This window comes from Acartia tonsa, chromosome 11 (genome assembly GCF_053477335.1).
Source record: "Acartia tonsa isolate MP-2025a chromosome 11, ASM5347733v1, whole genome shotgun sequence".
Taxonomy (NCBI): Eukaryota; Metazoa; Arthropoda; class Copepoda; order Calanoida; family Acartiidae; genus Acartia; species Acartia tonsa.
In genome coordinates this window covers 19,707,513-19,726,649 of record NC_137270.1, presented here as the reverse complement: position 1 = coordinate 19,726,649, position 19,137 = coordinate 19,707,513, and the positions used below count along the sequence as shown (strand labels likewise).

Sequence of the window (19,137 nt, the reverse complement as noted above, 5' to 3'; positions counted from 1 at the left end):
GGCCTCTAGGGGCATAGCCGCTAGCAGACTTAAAACAAGTTCAAAATTTACTGTAAATGTTATTTTCATATTATTCTATACTATCCTATATAAAAAAAATAAAGATTCAATTCAGTATGTATTTAGAAGTGTTTTACAATATTTTATATACATATACAGTCATTTTTATACACCAATAAAACTATTTCAGTTGGGGCTCTAAACACTAATTATGAACACAGAATGAATAGGATCAGGTTTCAGAGCCCCAACTGTGTGTATACCATTTCTAATTCATATCACTTTTGAAGTATCAAATTATTAGAATTAGAACTAGTACATAAAACAAACTTTAAAAGAGGAATAGAATAATTTTGTTTTGATTTTTATAGAGGAAGAAAAATAAATTTGGAAATTTGTTTTACAGTTAAATGCTATTTAAAAGTGGTACTTGAAAACCCAAAATGAAAAATGAAATGAGATTTAATGAATAATTTAAATCAATTTTGATAAAAATAAAATAAATTAAAATCAAATTAATTTAAATATAAAATTATAAAATGATATGATATTATAAGGAAATTTTTATGGTTTTACAAAAATTGTAAGACAAAATTTTCCTATTCATAAAAAATTTTTAATAATTAGCTCCTTTTCTGATAAACATAATAATGAGCTAATTATAAATAATGCTAGCTTTTAAACAAAATAAAAAATAATTCTAATCATGATCAGTTTTTAACCAAATTAAAAGGTTTAATATAAATTTTAATTAAACTAGCATTAGAAGGATAAAATAAGGTATAAAATTAAAAATACAATAGAAACACATAATAAATTGGATTAGTAATTAACTTCTATATAATGAATAAATTTGTTAGTTTTTATGATAATTATTTTGACAAGATTGTTTTTAGAGAGGTCGCATAAGTTTTCTCTATAATACACTGGTAACTAAATTTACCCTAACGTACATTCCCAAAGATGATACATATAATTACCCCTTACAATTAGATTACAATTAGTAGTGGCAATGTTTGTACACTCAACTTGATAAACCAACCAGTCAAAATTCAATAAAAGTCCCCAAAGTTGTTGAGCCAACGAATAGGTGCTACAAGTTGAAAAAGAAGGTCTTTTTAAAGTTTAAAATTAAAGAAACATACTTAATGGTAAAAATAGTTAACAGTGCACAAATCACTCAGATAATTATTTAAATCAAAATGTCTACAACCAATAAGGTTTCTACATAAATCAAAAAAGGTATACAAAGTCGATGTTTAAAAAGTATCAACCAAAAAATATTGGCACAACAAGATGCTAATTTAAGGATTGAGCTTTAAACTTTTGTAAAGTATTTTTGGAGATGTACTAAATATTTTGAAAGGATGTTAAAATACACATATATTTTATATATTTGTACTTAACTGTAATAGGAAAGTTATTTTTAACAGTTAATTCAAATTTTGATTAAATAAGAAGTACTTTAATTTTGAGAAAAAGATATTTTTAAAAGATAAACATTTACAGTTAATAAAAAGGTGTGTTTATAACTGTTTTTTTTTCTAAACAGTTTTAAAAACTCCTTTGGTTCTATATAGGATGGTTCTTGGTTTAGAGATAAATATAATTATATTGTTTAGGTACAGTTCATTTGTTTTCATATATGACGTACTCATGAATAGGGGAGAGATACAATCATATATTCATTTGAAATTTTTAATTGTTCTGGATGTTTAGTTTACTCTTCTGAGCCGATGGAATTTTCGTCGTAATCTTCGTATGGAGGTAGACCATAGTCTTCGGGCCGGAAATCATCTGAAATTTCATTATTAGAATAGCGATATAAGTTTGTAGATAGATGTTTTGTAGAGGAAAGTTTTGTAGAGGGAAGTTTTGTAGATAGAAGGTTTTTAAAAAGAGTTTTGTAGATAGAAGTTTTGTAGATTGAAGTTTTGTATATAAAAGTTTTGTAAATAGAAGTTTTGTAGATAGAAGTTTTGTAGATAGAAGTTTTGTAGAAAGAAGTTTTGTAGTTAGAAGATTTGTATACAGAAATTTTGTAGATAGAAGTTTTATAGTTAGAAGATTTGTAAATAGAAGTTTTGTAGATAGAAGTTTTGTAGATAGAAGATTTGTAAATAGAAGTTTTGTAGATAGAAGTTTTGTAGATAGTAGATTTGTAGATAGAATTTTTGTAGAGAGAAGTGTTGTAGATAAAAGTTTTGTAGATAGAAGTTTTGAAGATATTAGTTTTGTAGACAGTGGTTTTGTAGATAGTAGATTTGTAGATAGAAGTTTTGTAGAGAGAAGTGTTGTAGATAAAAGTTTTGTAGATAGAAATTTTGTAAATAGGAGTTTTGTAGACAGATGTTTTGTAGGTAAAAGTTTTGTAGATGGAAGTTTTGCACATAGAACGTTTGTACATAGAAGTTTTCTAGATAGAAGTTTTGTAGACAGAAGTTTTGTTGATAGAAGTTTTGTAGATTGAAGTTTTGTAGATAGAAGTTTTGTAAAAAGAAGTTTTGTAGAAAGAAGTTTTGTAGATAGAAAATTTGAAGGTAGAAGTTTTATTTAACAATGCTTGATCTCACACTGGATTTAAGGCAAATTATTAAAAAAATTAGTCAATTATTAACTTGAAAATGTTTTTTTAAACATCATACACCATTTCATTTATTAGGTCTTTTACATTTTCCACCATAATTTATAATACAAAGTAGAACGAAGTCTGTCAGTCTGTCTGTCATTTGAATTTTAACAATAAAAATAAAGCTTTTTAGTGTCTATAAGAAATAACGTCATACATTACAAATAACCAGTGATAGGCCAATACACCTACTAAATAACCAATGGCAGACCAGTATACATTTTAATACACCAATGGTGGCCAATATGACGTCATTTTTCATAGGCCCTTATTAAAGCTTCAAAATAATTACCTAAGGATTTATAAGTTGGCACATCATCAAAAGACAAAGGATTTGAATCAGGAATTAACACAACCTTTAAAAAATCAATTATACATATTTAAGATATAAAAGTAAAAGGATGTCTATCTGTCAGTGTGTACCCATTGATCCGATATGGTTCTCCTTTACATTTTATATTGTGGGAGACATCGCACAAGAAAAAAATCACGCTCTTTAAAAAAAAATAAAATTCTTCTTTAAAATTAAAGAAACGTTTTGTATTTTCTGAGATACATTGAAGTATCATTTGCAATTGGCTCGGTGTTGTTTCTGTCTCAGATGCGTGAAATTTACCATGACTTAGCATATAGGAGAAAGAACTTTAAGACAGAAAGGAAGAAGACAATGGCCTGTTTATTACACTAGTCCCAAAAGTTGTCAATAACGTTATCAAAAGACTTTTAATGAAATTTGATTGGCTGTTTTATTTAATTGAGTGTCAAAAAGTTTCTACCAATTATTTTAATCTACAAAATAGAGATGTTTGTGTATCATCATTTGGGATGTACATCAATTTATCGGCCATTGTCTTATCCCTATAGATCCCTGTTTTAAAGAGAATCGTTGTGCAATAAAAGTGGTACCTGTAGACCCGCAGAAAGCGCCGCCTTCACCCCATTCTCACTGTCCTCAAACACAAGGCAATTATCTAAAAAATAATTCAGATTATTTTTTATAATCACATTTGTTACTAGCATAGGTCAATTGAGACAGTTTTAATTTTTTAAGTCATTAAGTTTAGATTTCTCCCCTTTTTTAAGAAAGCTTTCAACTGTCCAAAATGACCAATTTTTGTCATATAACTTCAAAGAAGTATAAAAGCAAAATTGTATAATAAAATAAAGGAAATGATTAGATTAAAAAATGTACATTAAAAAAGTTTTTTTTCTCCAAGAAAATTAATTTTAAGATTTTCATTTTGAATCATTATTCATTTCCTTTATTAAGATAAAATATTCTTATCACAAAATTAAATTTTCTAAAAAGAATATTTATTGCAAGAAAAATAAATTTACCACAAAAAAATAAGAGGATGAGAATATCTTATCTTTTTTTCACATAACTATCAATTAATTAAACGAGCGAATTTGTAATATTATAATAAATGGGAATTTTAAAGCCTTCCTTTTTAATTTAAACCCAACTTTATAGTATACAAAAGCAAAATAAGGCAAAATAGAAAAAAAATCAAATTTATTTTATTTTACTCTTATATACTAAATTCCCTTTCACTTTAATCTTGCAAAGGAGGGAGAGGATAGATTAATGGAATATATCTTTTATCTGTGATTAATGATAAAGATAAAACTAACCTTTGACTTGGATACTCAAGTGGTTTGAGCCCCAGCCGCGTGTCTAAAACCTTTTCTAATGGTATCCTTACTAGCTAGTTGCAAATAAAGGTATTTTTTTATTCAAATACACAAATATATAGCTTATACCACAAATTTGAGGGGTATTTTTACTTTATTGTTTTTTTTTCATTTTGCAGGGATCTGAAGAGATAAGACAATGGCCAATAAATTGGTGTACATCCCCCATGAAATTACTCCTTCAGTAGATTAAAATAAATGGTTGAAACGTTTGGTCACCAAACAATCAAAGTTCAATAAAAGTTCCCAAAGTTGTTAAGCTAACGAATAAGAAAAAGTTATTATAAAACTTTGGGACTAGTGAAATAAACAGCCCAATGTCCTCTCCCTCCCTGATTCCATCTAGTCATTTCTTTGTTAAATATAATGCTAAAGTCGAATTGTTTAAAATTTAGAAATACATTTATGCCATAAGCTATATATCTAGACTTAGAGTTATCTTTTAAATAGGTTAATTATATCAACAAAAAATCCAACGAAAAAAAGGAACATAGCATTAAATTTTATTATTTTTATTTGTGAATTTTTATTGTTAAATTTAAATCTATGTTCCTTTGAAAGCAAATCCTATCATATTTTTTCATTATTTTAATTTTAAGTTAATTCATTCCATTAAATGACAAGTAAAATTCCCTTATAAAATTGAAATATTTTCTTACCTGTGGAGCATTCGTCGGGGAAAAGTTCCATGGCTTTTAGGAATACGTCAGGGCTGGGTTTACCCTCACTGAAAATAAAATCAATGGTTAATTTGATGTCTAATTTTAGGTAAACTGCCAAAACTAATATTTTTTTATTGCGAACTGTTTATAGTGCCTATAAAAATGACGTCATATATTACAAATGACCAATTATAGGCCAATACACAGACGAAAATACCAATCGCAGTGCAGTATACATTTTAATTGACCAATGGTAGGCCAGTATGATGTTATTTTTATAGGCACTATAAAAAGCTTTTTTTATTGCTTATAGGTATCTAATTTAACATATAATTCAACAGATGTATATAGATACCTATTTATCAAATTTTTACTTTTATTAAATATTGTTTTTTAAAAAGAAAATTTTATCTGCTATTACACCATCCCTAACTGAGAATAATTTAAACCACAAAAAGTATCTTTTATCTATGTTCAGAACCGGTTTCTATTTAGCAGAAATCAGTAAAAATTACCTTATTCCTTCATCGTCTCTAAAAACCATATGAGAAAATCCCTCAAACAGATATCTATATCCAGCCATCTGAAACAAGAGAATAAAATTTTTAAATTTTAATATTTAGTAGCGACCCTTCTCCAAGTTATTATGTACGTACATCCAATGATCAACTATAAACTGAGGTCTTAAAATAGCCCCAAGAATAACTGTTATCTGGTCCCAAAGTCCCGGTACCGACTTTCAATTAGGTCTTTGAAAATTAACCAATAGCGTCGAGAATATTAACACAGCCAAGTCGCTACAAAGTCAGGTAGTTGTTTGGATTATACATCTATACTAATACATTTTTTTGTTGAAGCATTAAAGTGCTCCGCTATTGTATGTAATAAAAATTAACCGACCTTCAATTTGGCATTCTTCTTTCTACTGGATGTGGCCAGGGCGACAGGTACACCTAAATTAATGGATATATTATTACTTGAATGTTGCAACAAATGTTCCACAATAAAAGTAATATTTGCAGCTGGCTATAATATTAATATCCACCATCCATCCATTTTACTTATCCCCAACTAGATTAATGCGCTGACCATATTAGCAAGTTAAATTTCCCCTGTTAGAATATCCACGTATATCCTATATCAATTCCAAAAGTGCCTTTATGTTTTTTTTTGTCTCTGTTTAACTATTAGTTTTAGAATTGCAAAGGATTATTTGTTTTTGACCGCGAAAAAAAAATTTGATAATTTGCAAAATACTTTTCTGAATATTAAGCAAATTACACTACTTAACAACGAAGCTCTTTTCGTTAATTTGCATAATGATTCCTTTATCAGTTAAGTACAATTTGGGAAGCATAACAACTATAAAATCATTAAACAAATTTGACAGCATGTTGATGTATAGTACAATTATCTTATTCATCTGATTTGTTAATAATGTTTTCTTATAATAACAAGGTACAATATAATGAGATTGGTATATTTATAATTGAATAGATAAAATAAATACCTGATCTTAATAAATGGGTGATAAGTTTTTCTGCACCAGGCTTTAGTCTGAAAAAAAAACAATTATATTAGAACTTTATCAGATATTATAGACAGCTTTACGCGGATATTAAAATGAAAATTAAAGGTTTGTTATCTCTGAGGGAGGCAAAAATCATAGGCTAACAAAACTGGTTTATATTTCATAATTTATATTTTAAAATTCGTCGCAAAATGTCTGTTCTATACATGATTTTCAGTATGATCGAGAACCAGGTCTAATCCAGCGGATAATAATCGGTTTCGAAGCCATACTGGAAAATCAGAAACCAATAGAAAATAAATTTAAACAGAATCAAAGATTTTGTAAAAACAATACTAAGAATATTTTGAACTTCGTTAGAAAAGACTTGAAATAATTTTTCTAGTAAAAATATTCTGATGACGCCACTAAAAATAAATAAGTTTAAAGATAAAAAAGTACATTTTTTAAAAGCGAAGCTTATCTATAATTAAGTTTGGTTTGTCCGTCTGTCCGTAACGGTTAACTCTTTTCGTTAATTTATATATGTTAGAATTGCCCTATCAATTTTAAACTTTGACATACGTCCTAAAATGTAAGTATGGCCAGAACAGTATTTTATAGTTAAGCAGTTTTAAAACAAATTTACTTATAATTTATATTCTGTTTATTCAGTTCTGACAATCTATAAGTGTTAATGTTCGTTTATTCTACAGTTTCAGAGCTTCGCTTTTATGGATGTTGTCATTCTTGTTTTCTAAAAAGTCTCACCTGACATTTTCGAACATGGGCTGCACATTTTTGTCCAGTTCCGACCTAGCAACATAATTCATTTGTCAATAATTATTTTAAAAGAATGTATTCATGTTTCAAAAACAAGGGATCTAAAGGGATAAGACAATAGCACTAATGATGATACACAAAATTAGCCCTTCTGTGTATTACAAGTAGTGGATGACACGTTTGAACCAAAGTTTCAATAAAGGCCCCAAAGTTGGTAATTTAATGAAAAAGAACATGTTATAATAAATCTTTGGTGAAATAAAACCCTAATAATATAATTAGTAAGTCCATAGAAATATAATCATTTCCTGTTGCATTCAAATATGGAAGAAATTAACAGCTGAACAAATTATTTAATTTAATTCGAATTAAAATAAGCCAAAATGTACTATAAATAACCTTTGGCCTAGAATAAATGAATATTTGATCAGCTTATTTATAAAAAAAACTTGATAAATATTTAATCAGCTGTTAATATAAAAAAAGTGTTCAAAAATAAACATAATTTTGAACTTTGGAACTTAAGTTCAACCTTCAAGTATTATTTTTGTACTATTTTTATTAAAATTATTACAGCTATATTTATTATTAGGACAGTAAGGCAAGAATTGTTAAAAAATCTATTTTGTACAGCTTTTTTTTGTTAAAATCATCCATAAGTAAGAAAATATAAATTTACCGTAATTCTTTGGCACTTAGGGAGAAATCACATTCTTTCTTTAATACATTGGCAACCTAAAATAAAAAAACATTAATTTTTATATCTCTAGGGGCAATCTACACCCACCCCTCATTCTTAATTTTAGCTTTATAAAGCAAAGGTAAAAAGAAATAATGTGGGGTGTAATTTTTTTATATAAATGATACCTCTTGGGAGAGTGCACGTACCCTACCCTAAAATAGTTATAAACCTTCCAAGGACCTATTAGCTAAAGGAAAACCATGCAGTTTAAAGGTTAGCAAGGTTAAAAACAGATATATTAGGTAATAATTAATATCTAATTAAAGAAGAACTTCACTAATAGAAAAATGAATAATGAAAAATCTTTATTATTTATTATGATTGTTCAATGGTTTATTGGTAAAATGCATGAGAAAAAATGACGTTAATTCCCTTTTTATTCTAATCCAAATTTCATGTTACAATATAAAACTTTTTGTTATATTTGTTAATAAATAATAAAGATGAGAAACTTTATATAAAACAAATAATAGTGTCACTAAAAAAGTATAAAAAGATAACAAGAATTTAGTGGAAAAATCCAGATTATCATTTTTTACATGCATTTTGCATTATATGTCAAAATTATATATTTTATATGTAATATTTTTTTTAAATAAACTAAATTAAACCAGTTATAAAGTTTGTCTAATAGCTATTTATTCCAATAAAATATGAAGAAAATAGCCCTATTATTTATACTTGGTTGGAAAAGTTTAAATTACAAACAGTTTTTGTAAACATTTGCTAGACAATTATTTGGTTTCTAGTACAATAAAATAAAAATACTTCATCAAAAAACTTTTTCATTAAATTTATTAAAGTTTTATCTTTTTGTAAGAATCTAATTTTGTCTTTTTGCGCAATTTAAAATTGCAGCAACAAATAGCTAAAAATAATCTTACTGTTATGCAATGTAAACGATCTTTATAAAAAACGTGTTGCTGTTAATATAACCTTACAGGTCCTTATTCCTGTAGTACAATGCTAAAATAGTTATTTCTCGCATCGTATTATAAACAGCTTTTCGCGGATATAGAATGTAATATTATAATATTGAACCCATTTTTTTGCCCCTAGATGCACGCACATTTTTTATATATTCATATAAAACTGGATATAATACGATGCTAGACATACTTTTTTTGTATGACTGAGAACTGGTTTTAATCCACCTCATATTATTCGGTTTCAAAGCGATACGAGAAAAAAATGTTCTTTGCTGCAAGCGTGTTTTTACCTGCATAGCGGGGATGCCCATAACTTTGTTTTCTACTTTTTTGGTTAGCTTCTCAGATTTACCATACTTCTTACACACCTGAAATTGAATAATAATTAATAAATCAATATAGTATTACTCTATTATTATTTTGATTTACTCAAATTAAGTGATTCTCAAAGCTGGCCAATAAAGCGATTAGGTTCATATTACCAACCTAAATTAACTACAAGTTTTCCCCTGTCAATATATCCACTAATTAGTTATAGAGAAAAAGCGCTACAAAAACAGCCAAAATGAGATTTATAAAGCAGATACCAATTTCAGATGATATATAATTTGTACCAGCCAAGACTATTAGGTTAATTGTTGGAACTACAAAGATGCTTCTTTTTCATGGGAATAAAAATAAGAAATTGCAGATGTCTATCTTTAAAAAGCAGCATTGAAATTAAATCTTGACGAACGGACGTATAAATGAAGTAACGGATAATTAGAATTATATATTAGTTTTGATCTCACTTTTTCTTATCTTAAATATTACAAAAGCAAATAAATAATATCTTTTTCTAGGAAAAATCTTTGCGTTTTTCTTTTGTCTTACCTATTAGGAAAATAAAGAATAATTAGGTAAACAATGCAATGCAGTTCCTTATCATAAGGGATTAGCCGGATTCCTAATACAATAAGAATAACAAAGCAATACAAGTTTTTTTTTAAAAATAGTCATCAACGCGTTTCATGGTAATTTGGCAACAAATGTGTCTTATTCCTGAAAGGCAATATTGGGTAGAAAACAAACAATTAAGAGGGAAAATGTCACATGACGTTAACAAAAGTAAACAAAAAAAAAACATTTTTTAGGTTAACATTTTTAAAATCGAAGCTTATATATTTTTCTTGGTATGTCTTAAGACGATGAAAGCGTAGTCACTAAAAAACAAAAAGTCTGTGCGAATATTTTAAAAATAGACGTCCAAGGGTGGAGGTAAAGAACCATAAAACCAATCATTTTAACCCCCTTTTAAAAAAACTTAGACGTCCAAGTTATAAATATTTCTTTAACTAAATTTATTATATGGTGATTCCTTTGTAAATTAAGAACTTTACCAATAGCAACTAGCTTTCACAAAGGCATAAAATTTGTAAAATGCCTTAATTTTGTGGGTCAATAATCATTTTCAATTCTTTTGTTTATATAAATTCTTAAAAATTAAATCTAATGATGAGAAAAAATATTTGAATTTTTATTTGTTTATGTTGCTTTTCTGTTAATGGACAAAAAAATAATACTCATGGCATTTAAATTTTAAATTTTTTGTTCTTTTTCCAAGGATGGGATATTTTTCCTAAAGAAAAAATAAATATTTGTAAATATAGGCAGACATAAAACCCTTTAAAAAAAGGATCTTTAACGATTCATAAATGCGCATAATATGACAAATAGAAATTTATGACCAACAAAATCACCCTATATACCCTAGCTTTTCATAAATTAGTAAAACGTTTAGTAACAATTTGGCAGTAATATTAATTTATCACATCGTATTTCAGACAGCTTTCCCCGGATAGTAAAATTAAAAGGTATCAGATTAAATCCCCTTGGGGCTAACATTTTGTGAGATAAATTACAGACTAGCTTTGCTCCATTCTAGCAATAACATAAACAGACAGCTAAAAATAGGATAAAGGCAAAAAGGGGTAGTTATCATAATATTACTAGCTGCGGCTTGTAGCAAAATATGGAAAGCTAGAAAACTTTAGTTGGTTTAAGAATCTTGCATTGCTAGGTTCGCACCCTGTAGCTGTAGGCTTGAGTCCCTAGGTGAGGACGCAACAGTTACTATATATCCAACCCAAGAGTGCAATAAGTATAAGTTATATCCATTTATTAACTATATAAATAAACATTAAATACAGTGAAGTTTGTTATTGGTATAAATAGCGAGTTTACTCTATAATTTAGGAATATCTGTCCTACGTCCATACTACAATTTTATTATTTTTATTTTTAATTATTCATACAAAATTGTCTGTAATACGATACGATTCATAATTTTTCATTATGTCTTGGAACCGATTTCATCCAGAGTGGAAAATTGCTATTCTATATCTATCTTTTTTAAAGAATCCTGGTCTCTTAATCTGGCGTTTTCACGGCCTATTCATTAGGAATTTGTCCGCCTAGTACGTAAATGATTTTTATGCCCATACAAAAAAATCTTTTAAATACAATTTTGTAAGTTTAGTTTCCATACAAAAATGTTAGTAATTTCGGCAACTATTTTAGTCAGCTTTTTCTTTAAAAGTTATTTAACACCAGTCCCCAAAGTTTTATAATAATGTTTTCTTATTCGTTAAATTAATAATGTTAGTGAATTTAAATTGGTTGGATCAATAAGTTGAGTGTTTAAACGTTTCAATCATTAATTTAAATCTACAGAAAAGGTAATTTTGTGCAACATTATTTGGGATGTACATAAATTAATGGCCATTGTCTTATCCCTTTAGATCCATGAATTTTATATGCATTTAAATTTTCAACTTTAGATTATGTTTAAATTTTTTTTTATATAAAATATGATTAAAAAATAAAAATATGTTCTTCATTAAAAATGAAAATAAGCCAATTCGTTTTTACACCATCTTTTTACGTCTAGACATTGTTTATTTTTAAAAAATTTCATAAGGAAAATTCATGATACTAAATACTTAGACCCGTGACTAATAAAAATTTTGCTTAGGTTTAAATTCTTATTCAGAATTCATCATTGAAATTTATGTCAACAAATTGCATTAATGTTCAACTGGGCTTTATATCAGAGAGAGGGAGGAAACAATGGGCTGATTATTTCACTACTCCCCAAAGATTACGCTTTCTTATTCGTTGGTTTTACAATGTTCAAACGTTTCAACCACTAATTTTAATCTACAGAAGGGGTAATTTTGTGTATAAACATTGGGAATGTACATCAATTTATCGGCAATTGCAATTGTCTCATCTCTTTAGATCATTGCTTAATATTAAGTTGATTAAGTAAAAGATATTTAAACAAAACATTCCTAAGTCTTTTTAATGGAGAAAAGGCTAAATAAGGCAAAAAGGCTAGACCACCAAGAATTTCTGAATATTTAACTAGTACGTTAATACGTACTATCAGAAGTAAAGATACTCTGTACTTGGCTATGTCATTACGTTCCCCAAATAACTTACAGCTATTAGCATGCTGAAATAGATGGAACAATTGGCTGTTTGTGACACTAGTCAGCAAATTTTTATAATAACATTTTCTTATTCATTTGCTTAACAACTTTGGGGACTTTAAATGTAATTGAAGGGATAATATTGGGGATGTACATCAATTTATCGGCTATTGTCTTATACCTTTAGATCCCTGAATTATTTATGGCCTTAAATATGTTTCGAATAATTTTAGCTGTAAAAACTAATGTTTTCTATTGAAAACAAAATCTATTATCTTTTAAAATCCGTATTGATATAGTTTTTTGATGAGTCAGTCAATTAGTTTCTATTTGATTTAGGATATAATTAACAATTTGAATGACGTCTTTCGCGTGTTGACAAGCGGATTTAGAAAAATTGGAATTTATACAGGGATTTAAAGGGATAAGACAAAATTGTTACCTTCCAATGATGATACCTTCTGTGTATTACAATTAATAGTTGAAACAGTTAGATACCAAACTTAATGAATCAACCAATCAAAACGCAATAAAAGTCTCCAAAGTTTTAAAGCAAACGAATAAGAAAACGTAATTATAAAACTTTGGGGACTAGTGTAATACATTATTTTGTCATGCTTAATTAATTCAATTCAATTTAGATAAAATTATTAATTATTTTTTTGACATAAACCTTTTGATTTGGACTCGTAACAAATTATGTTATAGCCTAATTAAATGCATAAAATAATAATACGCAAATCAAATTTGCATAGAAAATTTATTTTGCACAAATTTTGCAATAAAACAAACATAAGAACCCAAAACATATGAATTGTTATAAGCGAAGCTACTCTATAACTCGCTTAAGATGTCTGTACGTCTTTATGTACCCTAAGTTGTCTATTGGATATTGGTTTATCTCATCTGTTATTTGAAATAGCAGAAATTAAATTTCCCCTTAAGCCCATAGATAGAGTACCCAAACTTTTATGATAGCGTTTTATTATTTAAAAACTTTGGGAAATTTTAGTGAATTTTTATTGGTTGGCTCATTAAGTTGAGTGTTTAAACGTTTCAACGATTAACTGTAATTTGCAGAAGGGGTAATTTATGTATCATCATTGGGGATAATCAATTTATCGACCATTGTCTTATCCCTTAAGATACCTGCCTTACAACAATATAACTCACATCATTGTCAGTCCGTCTAAATATATTTGTGTCATGCTTGTATGAAAGGATATTAAAATGTTATTATATGTAGATTGTAGAAAAATTATAATAGTTCATTGCTCCAATTTAACTGGTTTAAACAAGAATTTTAACAGGGGCGGGGTTGTTTACAGGGATAAATAATTCAGGGATCTAGAGGGATAAGCCAATTGCCGATAAATTAATGTACAAACCCATTTATTATACAAAAAAATAACAATTAAAGGTTAAAACTTTTGGAAAGTTAATCTAATGAACCAACCAATCAAAATTCAATTAAAGTCCCCAAAGGTCTAAAGCCAAAGAATAAGAAATTGTTATTATATAACTTTGGAGACTGGTGTAATAAACAGCCCAATGCCCCTTTCCTTATTTAATTGATCATTATTGGGGGGGGGGGGGGCGGTAGGAATATATTTTAAGTCCTCAAAGTCCCTGTTTTTCTGTAACCTAATTTCTTTATCAAGTTATTCAAGTATCAAATTCTAAGATACAGTTAATCTTTCTTAGTTCTTATGATTATTGCGTTGTTTTACACAAGGTTTTTATGTAGCGAAGCTGCTCTTCAAGTCCATGCTGTAAATTGTTAGTTGGTTTAATAATACGCCACTAGAGGTCTAAATTGAATGGGGTAGTAGACCATTCATTTCATAAAGGAAAAGGAAAGAAAATAGTTTTTTTGGCCGGGGTAAATTTTTAGTTATCAACCTTCCCTGGACCATAAGAAGCTTCGCTGTACAGGAGAACCATATCGGTTTACCAGTTTAACTAGCTTAGTTCTTTATATAATAGGATTTATAAAAAGGTCATTAATAGCATTGTTTCGTTTTCTTAGTTTAAGATATCATTTAAGATGGCTCCCCCAAATGAATTATGTACTTTATGAATTCTAATAAAGATTAGTTTAATTGAAAGTTGAAGTACTAAGAGAGAACTCAAAAGTACATTTGAATATATCCATTACCCTAAAAGAACATTTCAAGTAATACAATCACATAATATCGGAAGGGTTATTAAAGGTGATATTTTACTGTATTTTAATAACTTTTAGATTAAAGAAACCACTTATATTGCATTTCTATCTAATTAAACTTTACCATGCCAGTAATCAAAAGATAATAAGATTAAATCTTTTATAAAATACACAAAGTACATATAAAAAAGTAAATTAAGTAATGCTTTTCACAAAGGCTTAAAAATATACATATAACAAACAGGGGGGGTGGGGACATTGGTCTGTTTATTACACTAGTCCCTAAATTTTTATAATAATGTTTTCCCCATTTGTTAGCTTTAATCTTTTTCCTGTTACCTAAAACTTATTGTGCACAAAAAAAGTTTAAAGCTTTTAAAAGATTAATTGCAAAGTAAATTATGTAAGCCTTTTTTAGTAGCGATACAACTAAATATCTAGGGATAAATATTTTTTTTTGTTGACAGATTTTAAACGTTCGATGACATCAGTTGCTCTAGATTTTGAAGCTCCGATAAAAGAATATCATAAATTGATAAACTGAGTTATTGATATTTGTTTAAATTCAATTAAACATATACCCAAGGGAAATATACAGTCAAATTACACAGGGATCAGAAGGGATAAGACAATGCCGATGAAATTATGTATATCCCCAATAATGATACACAAAATTACCCCTTCTGTAGATTAAAATTATTGGTTGAAACGTTTGAACCCTCTACTTTATGAATCAACCAATCAAAATTAACTAAAGTCCCCAAAGCTGTTAAGCAAGCGAATAAGAAAACATTATTATAAAATTTGGGGACTTGTGTAATAAACAGTCCATTGTCTCCTCTCTCTTTGAATTTTATTACATATTATATGTAAACTTGATATTTGTCTTTTTATAGCGTTAACTTTTATAGGTCCGCTACTTATAGAAATGAAAATCTTTTTTCTTGTTTGTAAATAGCATGACAAGAAACTTTTTATGTTGGGCACGTATATGGTATTATAAAACTAAAAAATTGAGGAATGCAATCTCTTGTTCTATCCCTAACATCCCTGACAATACATTTACTATCTTACTATGCATTTTCACATAAAATCTTCCGCATAGCAACTACATTCTTATATCAGGAATGTAAAAGGATATTTCTATTTTAAAATAGAAAGAATGTTTTTGTCTGACCATTAAGATTTCGCAAACTTCAGAAACCATCAGGTTCTCCAAAGAGATTCACATAAATCCTAATATTAGTCCCTATTAGCGAAGTAGAAACAAAATAACCAAAACTAAAGATTTAGTCTAGATATTTTTAAGAATAACTAGGACTATAATATCCATAAGTAGCACAAAAACTAAAAGGCTAATAAAAAATATTAACTTAAAATAATGCTGTTTTAGCACCCTACCTATAGAGTATCTGCACTAACTACAATAATTAATAATGATAACCTAAATATCAGTTTCATCAATAACAATTCTTATTTTTATAAAGATAATATCTGGTTATTTTTAAATTTAACCAGTTTGAAAATATAGTTCATCTTGACGTATTATTATCTATATATCCAATTAAAGATAATTAAGCACTTGATTTCTTAGTAGTGCAGTTTCCCTTAAAACTTATACAGTACCATACTTTATTGTCCATTTTATATAAAAAAAAACTATTTTGAAGAACTAAACAAAAGTAGAATGTTTACATTTCTTTAAAAGAGTAACTTTTAAAGACATTAAAACTGTTTACTTTTGCCATATGATTTAAATCTCTTGTTTTAAAAATACAGAAATAAGCAGAGGCGTGCAGAAAGAGAGTATATCCACCCCCTTGGCAAGGGTCCATAACTTGATACAGCAAAAGGGGGTGTTATGGTATAAAGCCCCTTAAATTTTAGAGGGATGTTACAAAAAATTACGCGAACTCCCCTTGCAGAATCCTGTGCACGCCACTAAATACAAGGTTAACTCCTTTAAAATGTTAAGGACAAAGAATTAACAAATCAAGAAAGCAACATCCAAAGAAGCATAGCTTAGCCAGCAAAAAAGAAAATATAAACAAAAGAACATCAATAACCTCTACTTTTAATATTAAAAAATTTTATGTAAGTAATTATAGAGATGCTACGATAAAGAACTTATACAACAAACTACCCTGAAAATATTAGCCAAATCGGTCCAGAGGTTTAAACGATCTTACATACTGGTTTTATATGAGGATAACCCGAAATATATATATACATACATATTTATGTATATTGGTAGGCCTCTAGTATACAATTGTACATAAGATATGAAAGGCCTCTCTATCTGTGTATGTATGTGTGTGTGTGTGAGTGTGTGGGAACTCAGGGAGGGAGATGACCAAGGAACGGCAAATTAAATCGGTACCCAAAGTTTATTAAACATAATCAATCATTAATTGGCTTTAAAACTTTGGGTATACATATATAATATATATTAAATATTGATGGGGTTTGTTTAAACTTTTCAACCAATAATCATATCTACAAATGGGCTAATTGTGTTAATCATCATTAGGGATGTACATAAATTTATATTCCGTTGTCTTATCCCTTTAGATCCCTGATATGTTCTACTACGCATACAAACCAATCAAATAAAATTATCCCATACGTAATTAAATTATAAAACCAATCTGTCTTCTTATGTAATCATATATATTTGCTGTCAATCCTTATATAAAAGTGACAGGATGTCTAATATGGTTCTCCTTTATAGTGTAGCTTCCCTTAAGTTCTAGGAAGGTTTTTTTCGGGGGAAGAGCAACCCCACCCTTCAAAGAGAAAAAATGCGCCCCCGCCCCCCCCCCCCCAAAAAAAAAAAAATATTCCAAACTAATACTCAAATAAGGTTGGAGGGGAGATTCAAAACTTTTATTGAAAAAATAAAATAGCTTTATGTTAAGGTATTGTAAAAAAAAATACATAAAATTCTTAAAAAATAGTTTAAGTAATAAACTCAAAGTTTCGTCATCTAATAAGAAAAATTATATCATTATAGTTACATACACAACATACTTGTGGAGTAGCTACGCAATAAAGTAAATGAGAATATGCATTCCTATAACATATCATTTTTATAGAAACAAGGATGACAACATCCATAAAAGCGAAGAAATGGAAGGACAAACAAACATTAACACTTGTAGATTGTCAGAACTGAATTAGCAGAATATTAATGCATCAGTACAAACAATATTTTAAGAAAATTGGTTGCAAAACTGCATAAATAGATGATACTGTTTAAGGATATACTTACATTTTTGGGACTTTTTTATAGAGATGCTTCGCTTATAACATTGTATCTTGTTGTAATAGGAATCAGTTTTCAAAAAATCAGAAGAATCGGATAATTTTAACATACAAAAATTTGTTGTCAAAAAAGTTAAAAATAGACATGTTTAAAATTCTGGTATTGTTTATAGAGTTGCTACGCTTTCTTAATTGTACCTAACTACTATAGGAATCATCATGCAAAGTTTGGAATCGATAGGACAATTCTAACCTGTTTAAATTAACGAAAAGAGCTAACTCTCTGTGACGGACGGACCAACCCTAATTATAGAAAAGCTACGCTTAAAAAAAATCCAATATAAAAATATTCGATAATGAAGTCTAGACCTTTAATGTTTAAAACGTTTGGATATTTTTTAGCTAATATTCTTTATGTGAAATGTACTATATATAATATAAAAAAAAAGTTTCTGATGCAATAGAAAGCTGACACAACCTTTGTTTTATGTCGTCCTCGTTTAGGCATTAATCCAAAGTTTATTGTTTCGAACCTGCCCCTTTTTAATGAAAATCACAGTAAAGAAACACAGAAAATGTAGTGTAATAATATTGTACTAAAATTGCTCTGAAACCCAACTTTATGATAACCAACCAAAACTGACTTTCTGTCCAGGGATCTAAAGGGATAAGACGATGTCCAATAAATTAATGTACATCCCCAATAATGAAGATACACAAAATTATCCCTGCTGTACATTACAATTAATGGTTTAAACGTTTGATCACTCAAATTAATGAACCAACCACCAATCAAAATTCAATCAAATTTTTTAATGATAAGACACATTATTATTAAGTTCGGGGACCAGTGTAATAAACAGCCCATTATCCCCACCCTCCCTGGACTTGCTTACCTTTCTGTAGGCCTTCCTGTACACACTCTCCGTGTCCAGAATTGTTCCATCCAGGTCAAAGATGACATGGGTCACCGGCAGGGTGCTGTTCTTATCCAACTTCATGATTTTACTAATTTTCAACATAAAAGGATTGATAATAACTCTTGTTATGTAACAATATATATTCACTTGCTTGGCTTGTAGTTGTGAGCTTGTTGCTGCTTGAATGTCTGCTTCTTCGAGACTAACCAAAGTTTCCGCGATTTGAAATAATGTTGTGTGTGGAATTTTCCATGACCGCCGCCGTCCGCTCTCTCTCTCTCTCTCTCTCTCTCTAACTCTCTCACTTTAATCCCTCTTTTTCTCTATCTCCCTCCCTTTTTTCAGAATGTACTGCAGATTAGT

General features: G+C 28.4%; 1 protein-coding gene across 1 annotated transcript; it reads right to left on the bottom strand.

Annotated features, from left to right (window-relative positions):
* Window positions 1–105: 105 nt before the first annotated feature.
* On the bottom strand, window positions 106–19,029 carry LOC145331652 (pseudouridine-5'-phosphatase-like). Its single transcript, XM_080176430.1, has 11 exons — window positions 18,751–19,029; window positions 9,241–9,318; window positions 7,959–8,014; window positions 7,268–7,312; window positions 6,497–6,543; window positions 5,887–5,939; window positions 5,502–5,569; window positions 4,984–5,051; window positions 3,536–3,600; window positions 2,922–2,985; window positions 106–1,797 (listed from the first exon to the last, which is right to left on the bottom strand). Exons 1-11 carry the CDS (start codon window positions 18,874–18,876, stop codon window positions 1,721–1,723), a joined length of 747 nt encoding a protein of 248 aa, XP_080032556.1. The 5' UTR covers window positions 18,877–19,029; the 3' UTR covers window positions 106–1,720.
* Between the last annotated feature and the right edge of the window lie 108 nt (window positions 19,030–19,137).